Here is a 15,415-nt window from a genome sequence, read left to right on the forward strand (position 1 = left end):
TTTTTCTCCAAGTAAAACATTCTCCCCAGTGAATAGAAAATCTTGTTTTCCTGTGTTACATTGAACCAAAATGGTTTTTTTTTTCTTTTTGAGACAGAGTCTTGCTCTGTCACCCAGGCTAGAGTGCAGTGGCACAATCTCGTCTTGCTGCAACCTCCACCTCCCGGGTTCAAGTGATTCTCCTGCCTCAGTCTCCTGAGTAGCTGGGATTACAGGCGCCTGCCACCACGCCTGGCCAATTTTTGTAGTTTTAGTAGAGATGAGGTTTTGCCATGTTGGCCAGGCTGGTCTCAAACTCTGGACCTCAAGAGATCCATCCATCTGCCTCGGCCTCCTAAAGTGCTGGGATTACAGGCATGATCCACCACGCTTGGCCTCCTTTAAAATTATTATTATTATTATTATTATTATTATTATTATAGACAACACTTTATGTATTCTTCTGTATTTGCAAGTTACATGTTCATATAGCCATCTACAGATACCAGTTAGCCTTTGTAATCCATTCTCCACTTAAGTTTCACCGTTTACTGGCTTTTCAGTGAATCCCTTGAGGAAAGGTTTGGAAGTGAGAGGTAAATCCTTTATAAGGAGAATGCTGCAGTCTATTCACTATTCACCGATGACTAAACTGCCCCCGGTCCTCCTGACTGTAGCAGGAACCCCCAGACAGTCATGCAAATGGACTAGGCCTGAGTCTGTAGTTCTTTGCTCTGAAAAAAGAGACATAATGGCTTCTACTTTCTAGTTCTCGTTTTGTGGAAATAATAGAGGAGTTTCTCTAGAATGGTTTTGGATCTGCTGGTTAAAGGGACCTTGGATATTTAGGCCCTGAAATAAATGGTTGCTTCTTTGAAGGAAAAGGTGAAAGTAGTTTCTTACACTTTAGTGAAGAGGCCTTTGGAAAATTTTGTTCTAGATGTTGTGTATTCTCTGTAGAGGAGTGCTGGGAATTCCCCAAATCGGTAGAACTAACGGGTAACTGAAGAGAACAGGGAGTGACATGTCAGATTGAGAATCAGTCTTTTGAAAGTGGCAAAAAGACTATGTGTAAAAAGAATAGGGTAGAAGATAAAAAGAATAGGGTAGAAGACATTAGATTCAATTCGTCTTTTTATTTCATTTTTTTGATTCCTTGGGAATGATTTCTTCCTAGACTGCCAGTGCTGTATAGTAACCCCACCCATGAAGAGGACTGCAATACTGAAAAACTGCATGAAACTAAGCACTGTGGGTTGGGCAGGGTGGCTCACGCCTGTAATTCCAGCACTTTGGGAGGCCAAGGTGGCTGGATTGCTTGAGCTTAGGAGCTTGAGACTAGCCTAGGTAACAAGATGAAACCCTATCTGTACAAAAGATACAAAAATTAGCTGGGTGTGGTGGCATGAAGTTGTAGTCCCAGCTACTTGGGAGGCTGAGGTGGGAGGATCACTTGAGCCTGGGAGGTAGAGACTGCAGTGAGCTGTGATTGTCCCACTGAACTTGGGCAACAGAGCAAGATCCGGTCCCAAAAACAAAAAAACTAAGCACTGGGGATTAGAAATGAATATTTATTTATTTATTTATTTAGAGACAGAGTCTTGCTCTGTCTCCCAGGCTGGAGTGCAGTGGCAAGATCTCGGCTCACTTAGGCAAGGTGTTTAATCTCTGAAAAGTGGAGAATTTAGCAGCAGGCATGGTGACTGGTGCCTGTAATCCTAGCTCCTTGAGAGGATGAGGTGGAAGTGTTAAAGGTGGAGAGTGTCCAGATTATTGGTGTCTTGACAAAAGAATTGGAGAAAATGCACAAACAAAGCAAGGAAGGGACAAAGGAATTTATTAAACATGAAAGTACACTCCACAGTGTGGCAGTGGGCCTGAGCTTAGAAGTTCAAGCGCTCTGTCACAGAATTTTGGGGAGTTTAAATACCCCCAGAGGATTCCATGGTTACTTCGGGTATGCCTTATGTAAATGGAGAAGATGAAGTAAAGTTACAAAGACATTTACGACCTATGCCCTATGGACACAATATTTCCTGTTACAGCTGCAGTGTGAATCAGCCTTATGTTCCCTGCCTCCAGACCCTATTTTCCTGCCTCAGGAGGATTGCTTGAGCCTAGGAGTTCAAGTCCAGTCTGGACATCATAGTGAGACCTCTGTCTCTGAAAAAAATTTTTTGAGACAGAGTTTTTCTCTTGTTGCCCTGGCTGGAGTACAATGGCACGATCTCGGCTCACCGCAACCTCTGCCTCTTGGATTCAAGCACTTCTCCTGCCTCAGCCTCCCGAGTAGCTGGGATTACAGGAGCCAGCCACCACGCGCGGCTAAGTTTTTGTATTTTTAGTACAGACGGGGTTACACCATGTTGGGCAGGCTGGTCTCGAACTCCTGACCTCAGGTGATGTGCTCACCTCAGCCTCACAAAGTCCTGGCATTACAGGCGTGAGCCACTGAGCCCAGCAATTTTTTTTTTTTTTTTTTTTTTTAGACGTAGTCTCCTTCTATAGCTCAGGTTGGAGAGCTGTAGTGCGATCTCGGCTCACTGCAACCTCTGCCTCCTGGGTTCAAGTGATTCTCCTGACTCAGCCTCCTCCCGAGTAGCTGCGATTACAGGTGCCCACTACCATGCCCGACTAATTTTTTGTATTTTTAGTAGAGACGGGGTTTCGCCATACTGGCCAAACTGCAAAAAAAAATTTTTTAATAAATGAAAAGCAGAGTATTTATCTGAAAAAAGTGGGAGACTAAGAGTCTCATGGGATTGTTTTAAAGATTAAGAGAGTGTTACTGAAATACTTAGAAGAGCTGTCATTTTATTGCTGTCTTTTCCCCTTGTGTTTGGATAGATTACCGTACTTGTTTCACTACGTAACTGTAATTATTAGTCAGTGGGGCTCTCCTTCTCTTAAAGGCCTGGAGAAACTTGTCTTAAATGCTGTCCCAATTCACGAATTGGGAGACGCAGATTTTATGTCTACATTACAAGAGCGAGACTTAAAAGTATGAATTGGGACTAAAGTCAGTGCTCAGGTGCAGCGATCCTCTGTTTTGTTCATCACACAGCTCCCGGCACTTTAATAAATGAGGCTCAAAGAAACGACGGGCTTAGGTCATGCAGTCATCAAATCCAGAACTCATGTTTGATTCCAAAGCCCACACGTTTCCCTGGTTTAGAAACACTAAACATTTAATTCACCGCACCTGGGGCCAGACAGGCACTGGAAAACGCCTGAAGTATGCTAGGAAGGGAAGACTGTGGTAAAAAGGCCAAGAAATGTTTATCTACAGTCGCAGCCGCCATTCAGATCGATTTCACTGTCTTGCAGAAACGCAGGCCGACTGTCGTCTCTTTATCCCATGGCCGATTTCTTGCGAAATCTCCTAACTTTTAAATATTTCCGATCAAAAGACTGCTGCTCAAACGGAGCCCACCGGGAGCGTGTTTGCAAATTCTGGAGTAAACAAGAGTGGGAAGCTGATAAGGTGAGTACCTCAATTCCATAGGGATAGCCAAGAAACGGGGAGTTTCGTACCAAAGGCAAGAATGAGATTCTCCGCCCGAGGGTCCCGGAAGGAGGACTGAATTAAATGCAGATTAGAGTCAGGGCACGGCCAGGTGGCGGGAGAAACAGGCTGACATCCCAGGTGGCTGGCCTATCCAGCCAGCGCGGCCGGAGGTACACACCATGTACAGACCACGACGAGAGGGGTTAGGGGCTTCTCGGGATAAAGGCAGCGAGTGGCTGCGCATTCCCTCCCCTACTCTTTCAGAGGTAAGCCTTCTGTGGAGCAGACCCTAACTCTCCCCCGATTCCTTAGGTCACTCGGCTATTTACTTCCTTCCCCGGCTCCTCAGCGTCCTCCACAGTCCTACAACTTCCGCTTGCCTCGTTGTCTGGGAAACCGCCGACTTCCGGTCGCGCAGTGGTGGGCTGAGCCAAGAGGGCTGAGGAGAGAGTTGCGATGGTGAGCGCCGAGATTCTCTTTAGTTGCCCGGTCAGGGCAAGGCAGGCTGGCGGGTGGCCCCTGTCCCATGCAGCGGTTCCTGGAGAGAGGCGGAGCTGGGTGCCGAGCGGCTCAAGGTGGGCGGGACGACACGGTTCCCTTCCTACTGTCCCGGGAACTGGTCGCCTGGGGCAAGTCTGGATACTTAGCAGCACAGGTCCTGTTCTAGGACTGTGGTCCCTCTTGGGGTGCCATGGACGGAGAAGGGAGACTTCTCACCTGTAATGGCTCTTACCCTAGTCCCATCTTTTTTTTCTTTCGGGGGTTTGGAAGGTAATAACTAGCAGTTGTGTAGACAGTTTCTGTTAATCCCGTGAATTGGGAATTTAACATGAACGACATCCTGGAAGCTTGCAGCGTCACTGCCTCCTGCCAGTGGAGCAGGGCTATGTTTTTTCTGTGGTGATTAAGTTTAGGAAAGTACGGTTTTGGAATTCAGCTGAAGGCTGAGTTGGGCGTTAACTCCACAGAACTGCTAATAGAGAGGAACCCGATGAATTCAGGATGAGCTAGTCGCTGTTTTTATGAGGCATATATCCATAATTGGATCTAATTTCGGTGAAGTGCCAAGTATGAGGATTTGTTTACCTTGCTTTAGTGTTGGGTTTGAAAGCCTGTTCTGTGCATTTGTTAGAATGATTTTAGGTATTCGGAATTTATTGTCTGTCGAAAAACGCCTTGGAAAACAGTACGATAGCAGCCTCTGACTGTTTTACAACTTAGTTTTGGCTAAGCAGCAAGGTTAGTGTTATTGCTAGAGGGCCTTTTGTTTGTTTTCTACTCGCATTTGCAGAGTTGTCATATTATTCTAGTCTAATTAGAAAACTCTGAAGACAAACTTTTTTTTTTTTTTTGAGACGGAGTGTCGCTGTTGTGGTCCCAGGCTGGAGTGCAATGGCGCTATCTGGGCTCACTGCAACCTCCGTCTCCCGATTAGCTGAGAATACAGGCGCCTGCCACCAGGCCGGGCCGAAACATTTGATCCTCCTGCCTTGCCCTCCCAAAGTGTTGGCATTACAGGCATGAGACACAGTGCCCAGCCTATTGCAGTGTTTTTTGTTTTTTCTGGTTTTTTTGTCTTTGTTTTTGTTTTTTTGAGACTGAGTCTTGCTCTGTCGCCCAGGCTAGGGTGCAGTGGTGCGATCTGCAACCTCTGCCTCCCAAGTTTAAGCGATTCTCTTGCTTCAGCCTCCCAAGTAGGTGGGATTATAGGCACATGTCACCAAGCCCAGCTAACTTTTATATATTTAGTAGAAACAGCGTTTCACCATATTGGCCAGGCTGGTCTTGAACTCCTGACCTCAGGTGATCTGCCCACCTTGGCCTCCCAAAGTGCTGGGATTACAGGTGTGAGCCATTGTGCCTGGCCCTGTTGCAGTTTTTATTAGAGATGAGTTCTCTCAGCTTTTGTCTATTAGACAATGTCCTTCCTTTTATTTCTAAGGGGTATTTTAGTTGGATATAGGATTCTATGTTGACCTTTTATTTCTTCTTTCAGTACTTTAAAGAAGTTATTTTATTGTACTCAGGCCTCATTTGTTTCTGGTGAGAAGTCATTCATCATTTTAATTTTTATTTCCCTTTCCATAATGTGTGGTTGTTCTCAATGGCTGCATCTGTGCATTATATTTACTTTTCAGCAGATTGACTAGGATATGTCTAGGTATGTTTTTCTTTGTATAGAGTTTACTGAACTTCTTGGATCTGTGTTGATGTCTTTCATTAATACTGGTTCTTTCTTGGCCATTATCTGTTTACATTTTTCTCTCGTCTCATACTTTCTTGCTTCTCCTCTTTGGAGATTCTAGTTACATGTATATTAGATGATTTGATATAAACCTACAGATCTCAGATGATTTTTCCCCTGCCCTGTTTTCTTTTTGTTTTCAGTTTGGATACTTTCCATTTAACCATCTTTAAGTTTTTTGATGCTTTCCAATGTTAACCTGTTAAACTTGTTTATTGAATTCTCCATTTAAAATTTTTTGGTTTTAGTTATTGATGAATACATAGTTGCACTGAATTATTTTTAATTTTTTTCTAATATTTTTATTTCTAGCATTTCATTATATTTGTATAATTACCATTTTCTGCTGGAATTTCCTATTTCTTCATGCATGTTTTCCACATTTTCCACTCTACTTTTTAGCATTTTAATCAGTTATTTTATTGGTTTTTTTTCCTTGTATCAGTTATTTTAAAGATCCAAACTGATAATTCAACATCTGGGTCTTTTCTAGTTCTGCTTCTGTTGGGCCCCTCCTCTCCCTTACCGTGAATCTTATTTTCTTGCTTTTACACGACTTGTATATTTGATTGGATGATGGACGTTTTATGGTGAAAAAAAAAAGAGAGAAATTGAAGCAAATATTAACTTCCAAAACAGGGCATGCCCTTTGTATTTTTTTTCAGGCCACTTGAATGGTGGCTCAATGTGATGTATATGAATTCTCGATTGGGGCTTCATTGCAGTTTTAGTTTAGTTTGATTCAGTTTACCTCTAGCTTCAAATATTTTGAATGAAGGTAGAATCAGAACTCTCATATCACCAGGATCTGAGTTTTGGGCATTGGCAAGATTCCAGAGATCTTACTTTGCTTCATAGCTAAGCCACCAGCTTTTATCAATGTGGGAGATCTTTCCCAGCTTTACAACCTTGCTGCCAGGACTTTTTTTTATCAATGAGCTGGGGACAGGAGGATATTTTTCTCAGCTCTCATGCGTGCCCTGCCCTTTTGTAGAGGAATGTCCACAATGCCTAGGGACGGGTTTCTTAGCATTTCTGTCCCCAGTTAGCCTCCAAAAGTGTCTCTGTTGGATTTCACAACCATCCTGCCTCCCCTTTCATCTTTAAAGGGTATTTTGTCCTTGGGAGAAGTCAAGCTCTCTCAGCTTTCCTTCTGTTATCCACAATTTTAGTGTACTACACCCTCCTGTACCTGGTTATCATCTAAGGGGTAAGATTGGTGGGAAGCCTTCCTCTGTGGATTTGGGTCCTCTAGGTTCTCATGGCAAACCAGCCTCCAAGGGGTTGTGAAAATTTTGTTAAATTTCAACATGTTTCTCTTTTCTCCCCCTGTAGTATTCCTCTTCCTACCGTAGTTGAACTAGGAAGAACAACAGCTAGGGGGTCTGTTCTCTCCTATGAAGGAGTTGGCACTTTCTGGAGTTTGGATCATTTAGGTTTCTTTGGTTTTTGTTTTTGTTCTGAGACAGGGTCTCACTCTTACCCAGCTTGGAGTACAGCCTGTAGTGATCTCAGCTCACTACAACCTCTGCCTGCCTGGCTCAATGGATCCTCCCACCTCAGCCTCCTGAGCAGCTGGGGCTACAGGCGTGTACCACCACACTCGGCTAATTTTTGTATTTTTTGTCGAGACAGGGTTTTGCCATGTTGCCCAGGCTGATCGCCAACTTTTGAGCTCAAGCGATCTGCTTGCCTCGGTGCCCCAAGTCCAGGGGTTACAGGCATAAACCACTGCACCCAACTTAGATTTCTTTCTGTCCTTAGTTTTCTGAGGAGTTAAACATATTTTTTATTTTCTAGCTAATCTGGCCTTTTGTTGTTGTTTGCTAGAGTGGGAGGTATATTCCCTTGTGACTTTCTTCATCTCAGTAGTGAATTTCAGAAATAGTTAATTTTTTTAATAAAAAAATTTTTTAGGTCGGGCGTAGTGTCTCACGCCTGTAATCCAGGCACTTTGGGAGGCCAAGGCAGGTGGATCACCTGAGATCAGGAGTTTGAGACCAGCCTGGCTAACATAGTGAAACCCCAACTCTATTAAAAATACTAAAATTAGCTGGGTGTGGTGGTGGGTACCTGTAATCCCAGCTACTTGGGAGGCTGAGTCAGGAGAATCGCTTGAACCTGGGAGGCGGAGGTTGCAGTGAGCCGAGATTGTGCCACTGCACTCCAACCTGGGTGACAGAGCAATACTCCCTCTCAAAAAAAAAAAAAAAAAATTTTTTTTTTGAAACAGGTCTGACTCCACCCTGGCTGGAGTGCCATGACATGATCATAGCTCACTGCTGGCTTGACCTTCTGGGCTCAAGTGATCCTCCTGCCTCAGCCTCTTGAGTAGCTGGGACCACAGGCATGTGCCACCATGCCTGGCTAATTTTTTTTTTTTTTTTTTTTTGGTAGGGTTGGGGTCTCGCTATGTTGCCTGTGATCCTCCTGCCTTGGTTTTCCGAAGTGCTGGGATTAAAGGCATGAGCCACCACACCCGGTTAGGAAAGGAAGTTTAAACAATGGTTTTATTTGCATATTTCATTAGCTAGTATTTTTTTCCTTTTTTGAGACAGAGTCTGGCCCTGTTCCCCAGGTTGGAGTGCAGTGGCACAATCTAGGCTCATTGTAACCTCTGCCTCTTGGCTTCAAGTGATTCTCGTGCCTCAGCCTCCTGAGTAGCTGGGATTACAGGCACCTGCCACCACATCCAGCTAATTTTTGTATTTTTAGTAGAGACAGCGTTTCACCATGTTGGCCAGGCTGGTCTCAAATTCCTGACCTCAGTTGATCCAGCCACCTGAGCCTCCCAAAGTGCTGGGATTACAGGTGTGAGCCATCATGCCTGGCCTCATTAAATGTTTTTAAAATTAAAAGTACCTATAAATTTTGTAGAATCATAAAGAAAAGCAACACCTTCCCATCTTAACTCCCCTAGTGCCTCTTCTCCCTCCACAGAGACAAATATCTTAGCAGGTTGTTGTGTTTTCTTTTCCAAATTGTATTTCTAAAATGTGTCAATATCTTTTCCCTTATTGTTTTATTTTTTGTAGAGACGGGGGTCTCACTGTGTTGCCTAGACTGGTCTCAAACTCCTGGCCTCCTAGCTTGGCTTCCCACGGTTCTGGCATGAGCTACTGCACCTGGCCTCCCCTTATTGTTTTTTAAAACCTGAATGGAAGCATACTATATTTTCTACACTTTTTTCATGTAACATATTTTAACAACCTGAGGACTTTTAGAGGCTGCATAGTATGTCTTAGTATAGATGTATCTTAGTTTATTTAAACAGTTGCTGGTTATGGACATTTCCATGTTCTCAGTATTTTTTCTCACAAACAATGCAGTATTATGCCTTTGCCCACATTCACCATTGATTGCTATTGAGTATATCTGTAGTATCAAGAATGGGCATACTGAAAATGCTTCATGAAGTCCACTGAAGCTTCATATTATTTTGAAGTGATATTTCCCAAAGTGTTGGCTGAACTCTCAAGAGTTTGTGGTATAGGGTTCAGGAGGACTGGACACTTCCAAAGAGGCATAAGGTGCTACAGACTTGCCCAGCAGGTGGCATCAGAACAAAGCTGGCTACGGACCTTGTCAGTACAAATGATAAAACATTAAAAAGGTAAAAACTCAACTGTAGCTCCTTATTTATGCATATATTGGGGATGCTGAAAAGTTACCGATGCCTGATTCCTCTTCTGTGTCCTCAGCCTCTATCATAAAAATAGATAAATGCCATTTTTTTTTTTTTTTTTTGGTATGCCCAGCACAGCTCTATGATTTGAACGATGTTGATGAGCAGGGTCATATTTGAGGAGATTTGCTAAGGGAAATAAAGATCCATCTGTGACACAAGAAACATGTTTTATGTGATTTCTGGGATTTTCCTGTGAAGATACTTTTTGTTTGTTTGTTTGTTTTACAGTGGATCTCACTCTGTCACACAGGCTGGAGTTCAGGAGTGCAATCATAGCTCACTGTAACCTTGAACTCCTGGGCTCAGGAGATGCTCTCTCCTCAGTCTCCCAAGTAGCTAGGACTACAAGCACATGCCACCATGCCTGGCTCATTTTAAAATTTTTTGTAGAGACGGGTCTCACTATGTTGCCGAGGCTGGTATTGAACTCCTGGTATTGAACTCCTGGGCTCAACTCCTCCTGCCTCAGCCTCCCAAAGTGTTGGGATTACAGGTGTGAACCACAGTATCCAACTTATTATGTTTTTTAAAAAGAGATTTTTCTAATTATGTATATAATTACAACACCTTAAGTTTAGTGATTGCAATTTGAGAAACCAATGTCCTTTCTTATTAAAAAGGCCCTTGTACAGAAAGTGCTCTATCTTCCTCACAAGATCTGGGGTCAAAGGAGAGATTTTGAAACATTATAGCAATGGCTTCTAGTTACTGAATAAAGAATGTCATTTGCTCCTCACAGGACCCCTTTCAGGGGGATTTTACATATTGGGAAACAGCCTCATGAGCTTTCTACAAACATCTTTGTCCTTGAGTCTTCCCATTTCAGCAATTGGCTGTACCACTCATCCAGCAGCTTTCAACGTTAGAAATGTGGCAATCTTCCTTTAACATCCATTTCCCTTTCCCTCATTCCCCCATATCCAATTCTGTGGATTGGAGGTTTTCCCACCTCTAAACTTGAGAATCCATTTACTTTATCTCCATCTCCTTTCCCATCACACTAGTCCAAGTGAAGCGTTTCATCGTCTCATTTGCAGTATCCTTTAGTTTACGTTAGATTATCAATTTTTGTCCCCCTCCCAATTCAGTCTCTATAAAGTGTTCATTCTGACCATGCCATTCCTTGCTCAAACTTCTCTAGTGCCTTCCCAATAATTTTATTACAGTAAAATTCCTCATATGGCCTTTGTGGATCTGCACTCTACCTCTTCTCCTATTGCAACCAACCCTGTTACCTTTTTCTCTTTTCACACTGGTCTTCATTCTGTGCTGCAAACTGGCTGAGTTTCTTCCATCCTCAGGGCCTTTTGCACAAGTTCTTCCTTTGCCTTAGAATTCTTTCCTGGCCTGCACACCTCTTCATCCCCTTTCCCTAAGCTAATGCTTTACCCTTTAGGTCTCATTTTAAACATCTCTTACCCAGGAAAAATTTCCCTGTCCAAACAAGTCTAGATTCCCCTTTGTTTGTTCTAACTGTTCTATATTTCTCCTTCTTAGCATTTATCACAATTCTTGATATGTTGTCCTTTTCATTTCCTCAGTCTCTATTATTGGAGTAGGTAAGACATCCATATAGTACAAAATTCAAAGTGTATTAAAGGTATAGAGTAAAAAGTCTTCTCTTCCCTGTCCCCCTGCTACCCAGTTCTCCTCTTTAGAAGCACTTTTAGCATTTTGAATATCCTTCCCGAAATATTTTCTAAGTATACAAGCAATTATGTATATATTATTCCTCTTCATTTTTGCCTTTCATAATACAGATACTATATGCATTTTCTGCACTTTATCTGTTAATAATGTATCTTGGCAATTATTCTATATTACTATGTAAATAGTTACCTCTTTCTTTTTCATGCACCATATAGTATGGACTTTTATTTAACCTCTCTCTAGGTTGGTTTTAGGCATTGGTTATTACAAATAATGCTGCATTGAATATCTTTGTATGTAAAGTCATTTCCCATGTCTATGCCTATAGAATAAATTACTAGAATTGAAATAATTAAGTTAAAGATTATGTGCATTTTTAATTTTGATAGTTACTGCCAAAGTGCTCTCAATGGAAGTTTTACCAATTCCCACTAGTGAATGCATTTGTCCTCACAATTACGTCAGTGAAATTTTTGTTCTTTGCCAATGCAAGAAATGGAAAGTATCTCTTGGAAACTAATTTGCATGTTTTTTTTCCTTGCACAGTTATATTTTCATATGTTAAAGAGCCATTTGTATTTCTTGGTGAACTGTTCATAAACTTTGCTTACTTATTATCTAATGTCTGACTAATTTGCTACACTCTAAATTCCCAATTTATACTGAAGTCTCGCCCTTCCAATTTAGACATACAATCTTCCTCTTCAGTGGTGTCCACACCAAAAAATCCACAGGCCCCTGAATTTTACATGGGCCTAAGAGTCTTACTGAAAATTGGAAGTCTTAAGGTGTAGTCCATTTTAAGCAGTGTGAGGCCTTTCATGTTCTGAAATGTACCACTCTTGACTGACTTTTTCTTCTTCACCCTGTCCAGCACTGTGCCCTTATTAGCCAGAGAAATGTTCCCCTTTCTCCCAGGAAACGTTCTGACTTTACCCTGGTCCCTCAAGGACTCTCCTTCTCCCCCAAATTAACTTTCAAGGAGTTTCTCCAACACAAAATGGCACCTTTCTGAAAAGATTTCTAGTGGATACTGTTTTCTCTACCTCACTACAGATGTATTTTGCTGCTTGGCTCCCCTCTCTCCACTTTGCTACGGCAAACATTTTTTTCCAGAAATATATCAAATGAAATGAATATGTGGCCCCTTGTGGTGATTTTTGTTGGGATCCCTGGTATTGATTTCTTCTAGTTTAGATAATTCCACCGTGGCAAGCTTTTATTCCTAGCATACAGCTCATGAGGAGAATGTAAGTCACTTGGTGTTATTAATGCTAAAATAGTAAACAAGAACACAAAATTTGCTAGATTAGAAGTGGATTTTTTTTTTTTCCAGGCCGGGCACAGTGGCTTATGCTTGTAATCCGAGCAGTTTCGGAGGCTGAGGCAGGCAGATTGCTTTGAGCTCACGAGTTCGAGACCGGCCTGGGCAACACAGCGAAACCCCATCTGTACAAGGGTAATTTTATGAAAAAATTAGCCAGGTGTGGTGGCGCACACCTGTGGTCCCAGCTACTGGGGAGGCTGCGGTGGGAGGATGGCTTGAACCTGGGAATCAGAGGTTGCCGTGAACCCAGATTGTGCCATTGCACTCCAGCCTGGGTGGCAGAGTGAGACCCTGTCTCCAAAAAAAGAAATAAAAGGGAAGGAATGAATTAGCATGAATGAGAAAGGCATGATCTGCAGTCAGCCACCCATGGTCAAAGTTAGCAGATACCAACTCATTCTCAGAGCGAAGCAAAATCAGCCCAATGCTTTTGGCAAACTGGTTGCCTCCCTGTCATCATCATCTGGGCTCACTGTGGCTTGCCCTTCTGGCCTTGCCTCTGACCTTGCCATCTCTGGGGAGGCTTCTTTGCAAGCCCAAGCCTGGGCTCCCCCTCTCAGAACCATGTGCATACTTGTCCTGCAACTGGTTTTTGCCTGAGCCTCCTGGAGGGCAGGGGCCATCTGGCACAAACCTGCATCCCAGCAGTTGCTAAATTAATGAACAAATACCAAGTCTTTCACAATGTAACTTGAGAGTGGAGGTAGTGGTAGTGGCAACTCCATCTGGGGGATGAGAGAAGGTGGAGGCTGAGTTTTGGGGGTGGCTTGCAAAAGAAGAGGAGAGACTATTAGCAGCTAAAGAAGTGGCCAGGGTAAACACCAAGCATTTTCCTGACTGGGGAGCTGTGGGTTTGTTTAAAGGTAGGGCTGAGGAAGGGGTGAAACCAGTGAGCAGGAGAGATGGCTAGTGCAGGACTGGAGTGAAAGGCATCTGTAGAGGCAGGAGACAGGATGGGGAGGGAGAGGAGTTGGCCTAGGACAGGACAGGACAGGACAGCACTTATTTGAAGACTGGTGGGCAGGAGGAAAGGAAGGGGAGGGATTGAGAAATGACCTGGAGGTCCTCAGTCAGCTGGGAGAAGACCTGGAAGAGGGGGGATCAGCTGCTGTTGGGATGGAGAGGAGGGCCAGGAGAGGCAATGACTCACACGGAGGGAGGGTCAGGGATGGGGAGTGGGCGGTGGGGGGGCGGGGATGGGGGGCGGGAAAGACATACTGGCAGGGGATCAGAAGGCCCCGTGGCAACTTTGTGTAAGTCCTGGTTCAGTCAAGGAGAGGAATCCGAGGGGAAAGGCTGATTAGACCCATGGCCCACTCTGAGAGAAAGGGGTATTGTGTGGGTGCAGGAGGAAGAGCAGCTGGGAAGTAGGAGTGCCTGGGACTGGATCCAACTGGAAAGGGGGCAGATATGTCCCCAGGATCAGGGTAGGGATCCTCTAGGAAGGGGGTGTTCTGAGAGGGAGGTTGTGGGGAGCACTGTGTAGGGGTCCTTGGAGGTGATTTCTGGGAAGGGGAAGTCTGGGGCAGGGCTGTGAGGAGTCAGGAAAGAAACTGTGAAGTCCACTCCTCACCCACCTCCTGAACCCTGGGGTCTGAGACCCTCAGGAAAGAGGGTTCAGTGGCACAGGAGGGTCCAGGGCAGGAGACAGAAAAGTGGCCTCTCAGGTCTTCTTGGAAAGGAACTCTGACCACCAGTGTGAATAGTCTCGCAGAAAGCTAAGCAGACACCCAGCGAAAGCCGGCCCCTCCCACTCTGGGAGAAGGGAGGGGCCAGCGGTTGCATGGGCAGCTTTCCTTGTGATGCCACAGGTCCTCTGGACATGCTGCTGCCTGGCCACACCTCCTTTCCCTTTCATCTTTCTCATCAACCAATGGGCTTGGGAGCATTGAGGCCATGCCCCTATTCTGTGTTCTAGTGCGGTCCTGGTTATCCCTCCTCTGGCTTAGTACAGAGCAGGCATGTTGGATTTGGGGCTTTTGTTTTGTTTTGTTTTTGAGACGGAGTCTCACTCTGTCACCCAGAGTGGAGTGCAGTGGTGTGGTGCAATCCTGGCTCAATGCAACCTCTGCCTCCCGGGTTCAAGCGATTCTCTTGCGTTAGCCTCCTGAGTAGCTGGGATTACAGGCACCTGCCACCACGCCCAGCTAATCTTTGTAGCTTTAGTAGAGACGCAGTTTCACCATGTTGGACAGACTGGTCTTGAACTCCTGATCTCAAGTGATCCACCCACCTCAGCCTCCCAAAGTGCTGGGATTACATGCGTGAGCCACCGTGCATGGTCTCTTGCTGTTTTTATACTTTCTCTATATCCATATAGAGATGTTTCGCATGTAAGTTTTTGTTTCTTTGAATTTCTCATTTTTATTACCCCTGCATCATCTGCTACCCTGAAGGATCTGGAGGTAAGAGGCCCTGGGCCAGGGTGCAGTGACCCTGCAGGCCAGCAGGCCAGCCCTCCAACCTCCTCTCGCAGCAGGAGCTGGGTGCCCCTCTGCCAACTGAGACAGTCCACACACACCCCAGCCCTAATGATTGTTCTTTCTACCTCTCCCGGCAGTCCTCCTCCAAGTCCTCCTCTCTGCATGCGCCTCAGAGCCGGTACCAAGAACTGGAAGTAGCCCTGGACTCAAGCTCCGCAACAATCAATCAACTCAATGAAAACGTAGAATCATTGGTAAGAGTCCAGTGGGGTCTCCTGATTCCACGCTGCCAATCTTGGGCTCTGAAGAAAGGGGCTGAGGGCACCTGGTCCAATGGGCAGATGGGGAGCTGAAGCACCCAGGCCTCACCTGGGGGACCCCGGAGCAAGAAGGATGCAGCATGGCTCTTCTGTCACTCCCTTCTTTGCCAACTCTCTCTTCTTCAGACACCCCTGCTCCAGTCCTTGCCACACACACCCTGGGGTTGTCACCTCTCAGGGAAGCACTAGTCTGACTGGTTGTCAGGGGCCCTGTATTTCTGCCCTGACTCAGTCTCTAATTTGTCCTTGATTCTGGACAAGCCACCTCTCCTCCG

At 44.7% G+C, this 15,415-nt stretch overlaps 1 protein-coding gene and 1 long non-coding RNA gene across 28 annotated transcripts in view; one reads left to right on the top strand and one right to left on the bottom strand.

Annotated features, from left to right (window-relative positions):
- The first annotated feature begins 3,109 nt into the window (after window positions 1-3,109).
- The window catches only part of LOC135971594 (uncharacterized), a 47,204-nt gene continuing 34,898 nt past the window's right edge, over window positions 3,110-15,415 (top strand). For 25 of the 27 annotated variants that reach the window (XR_012415137.1, XR_012415138.1, XR_012415140.1 and 22 more), the window contains exons 1-2: window positions 3,110-3,463; window positions 14,958-15,074. Coding sequence is in view for 22 of the 27 variants with exons in the window: in XM_065547418.2 (XP_065403490.1) it covers window positions 3,338-3,463; window positions 14,958-15,074 (243 nt within the window). In the remaining 5 variants the exon portion in view is untranslated. Of the gene's footprint in view, window positions 3,464-3,901; window positions 3,947-14,957; window positions 15,075-15,415 lie in introns of those variants that run through there. The other 2 variants (XR_012415139.1, XM_073996220.1) reach the window with 1 other exon arrangement.
- Window positions 3,242-3,854, bottom strand: LOC135971597 (uncharacterized). The gene is made up of 2 exons (XR_010587822.2): window positions 3,514-3,854; window positions 3,242-3,432 (listed from the first exon to the last, which is right to left on the bottom strand). It is a non-coding gene; the product is annotated as an uncharacterized lncRNA (long non-coding RNA).

This window comes from Macaca fascicularis, chromosome 7, assembly GCF_037993035.2.
Source record: "Macaca fascicularis isolate 582-1 chromosome 7, T2T-MFA8v1.1".
Taxonomy (NCBI): Eukaryota; Metazoa; Chordata; class Mammalia; order Primates; family Cercopithecidae; genus Macaca; species Macaca fascicularis.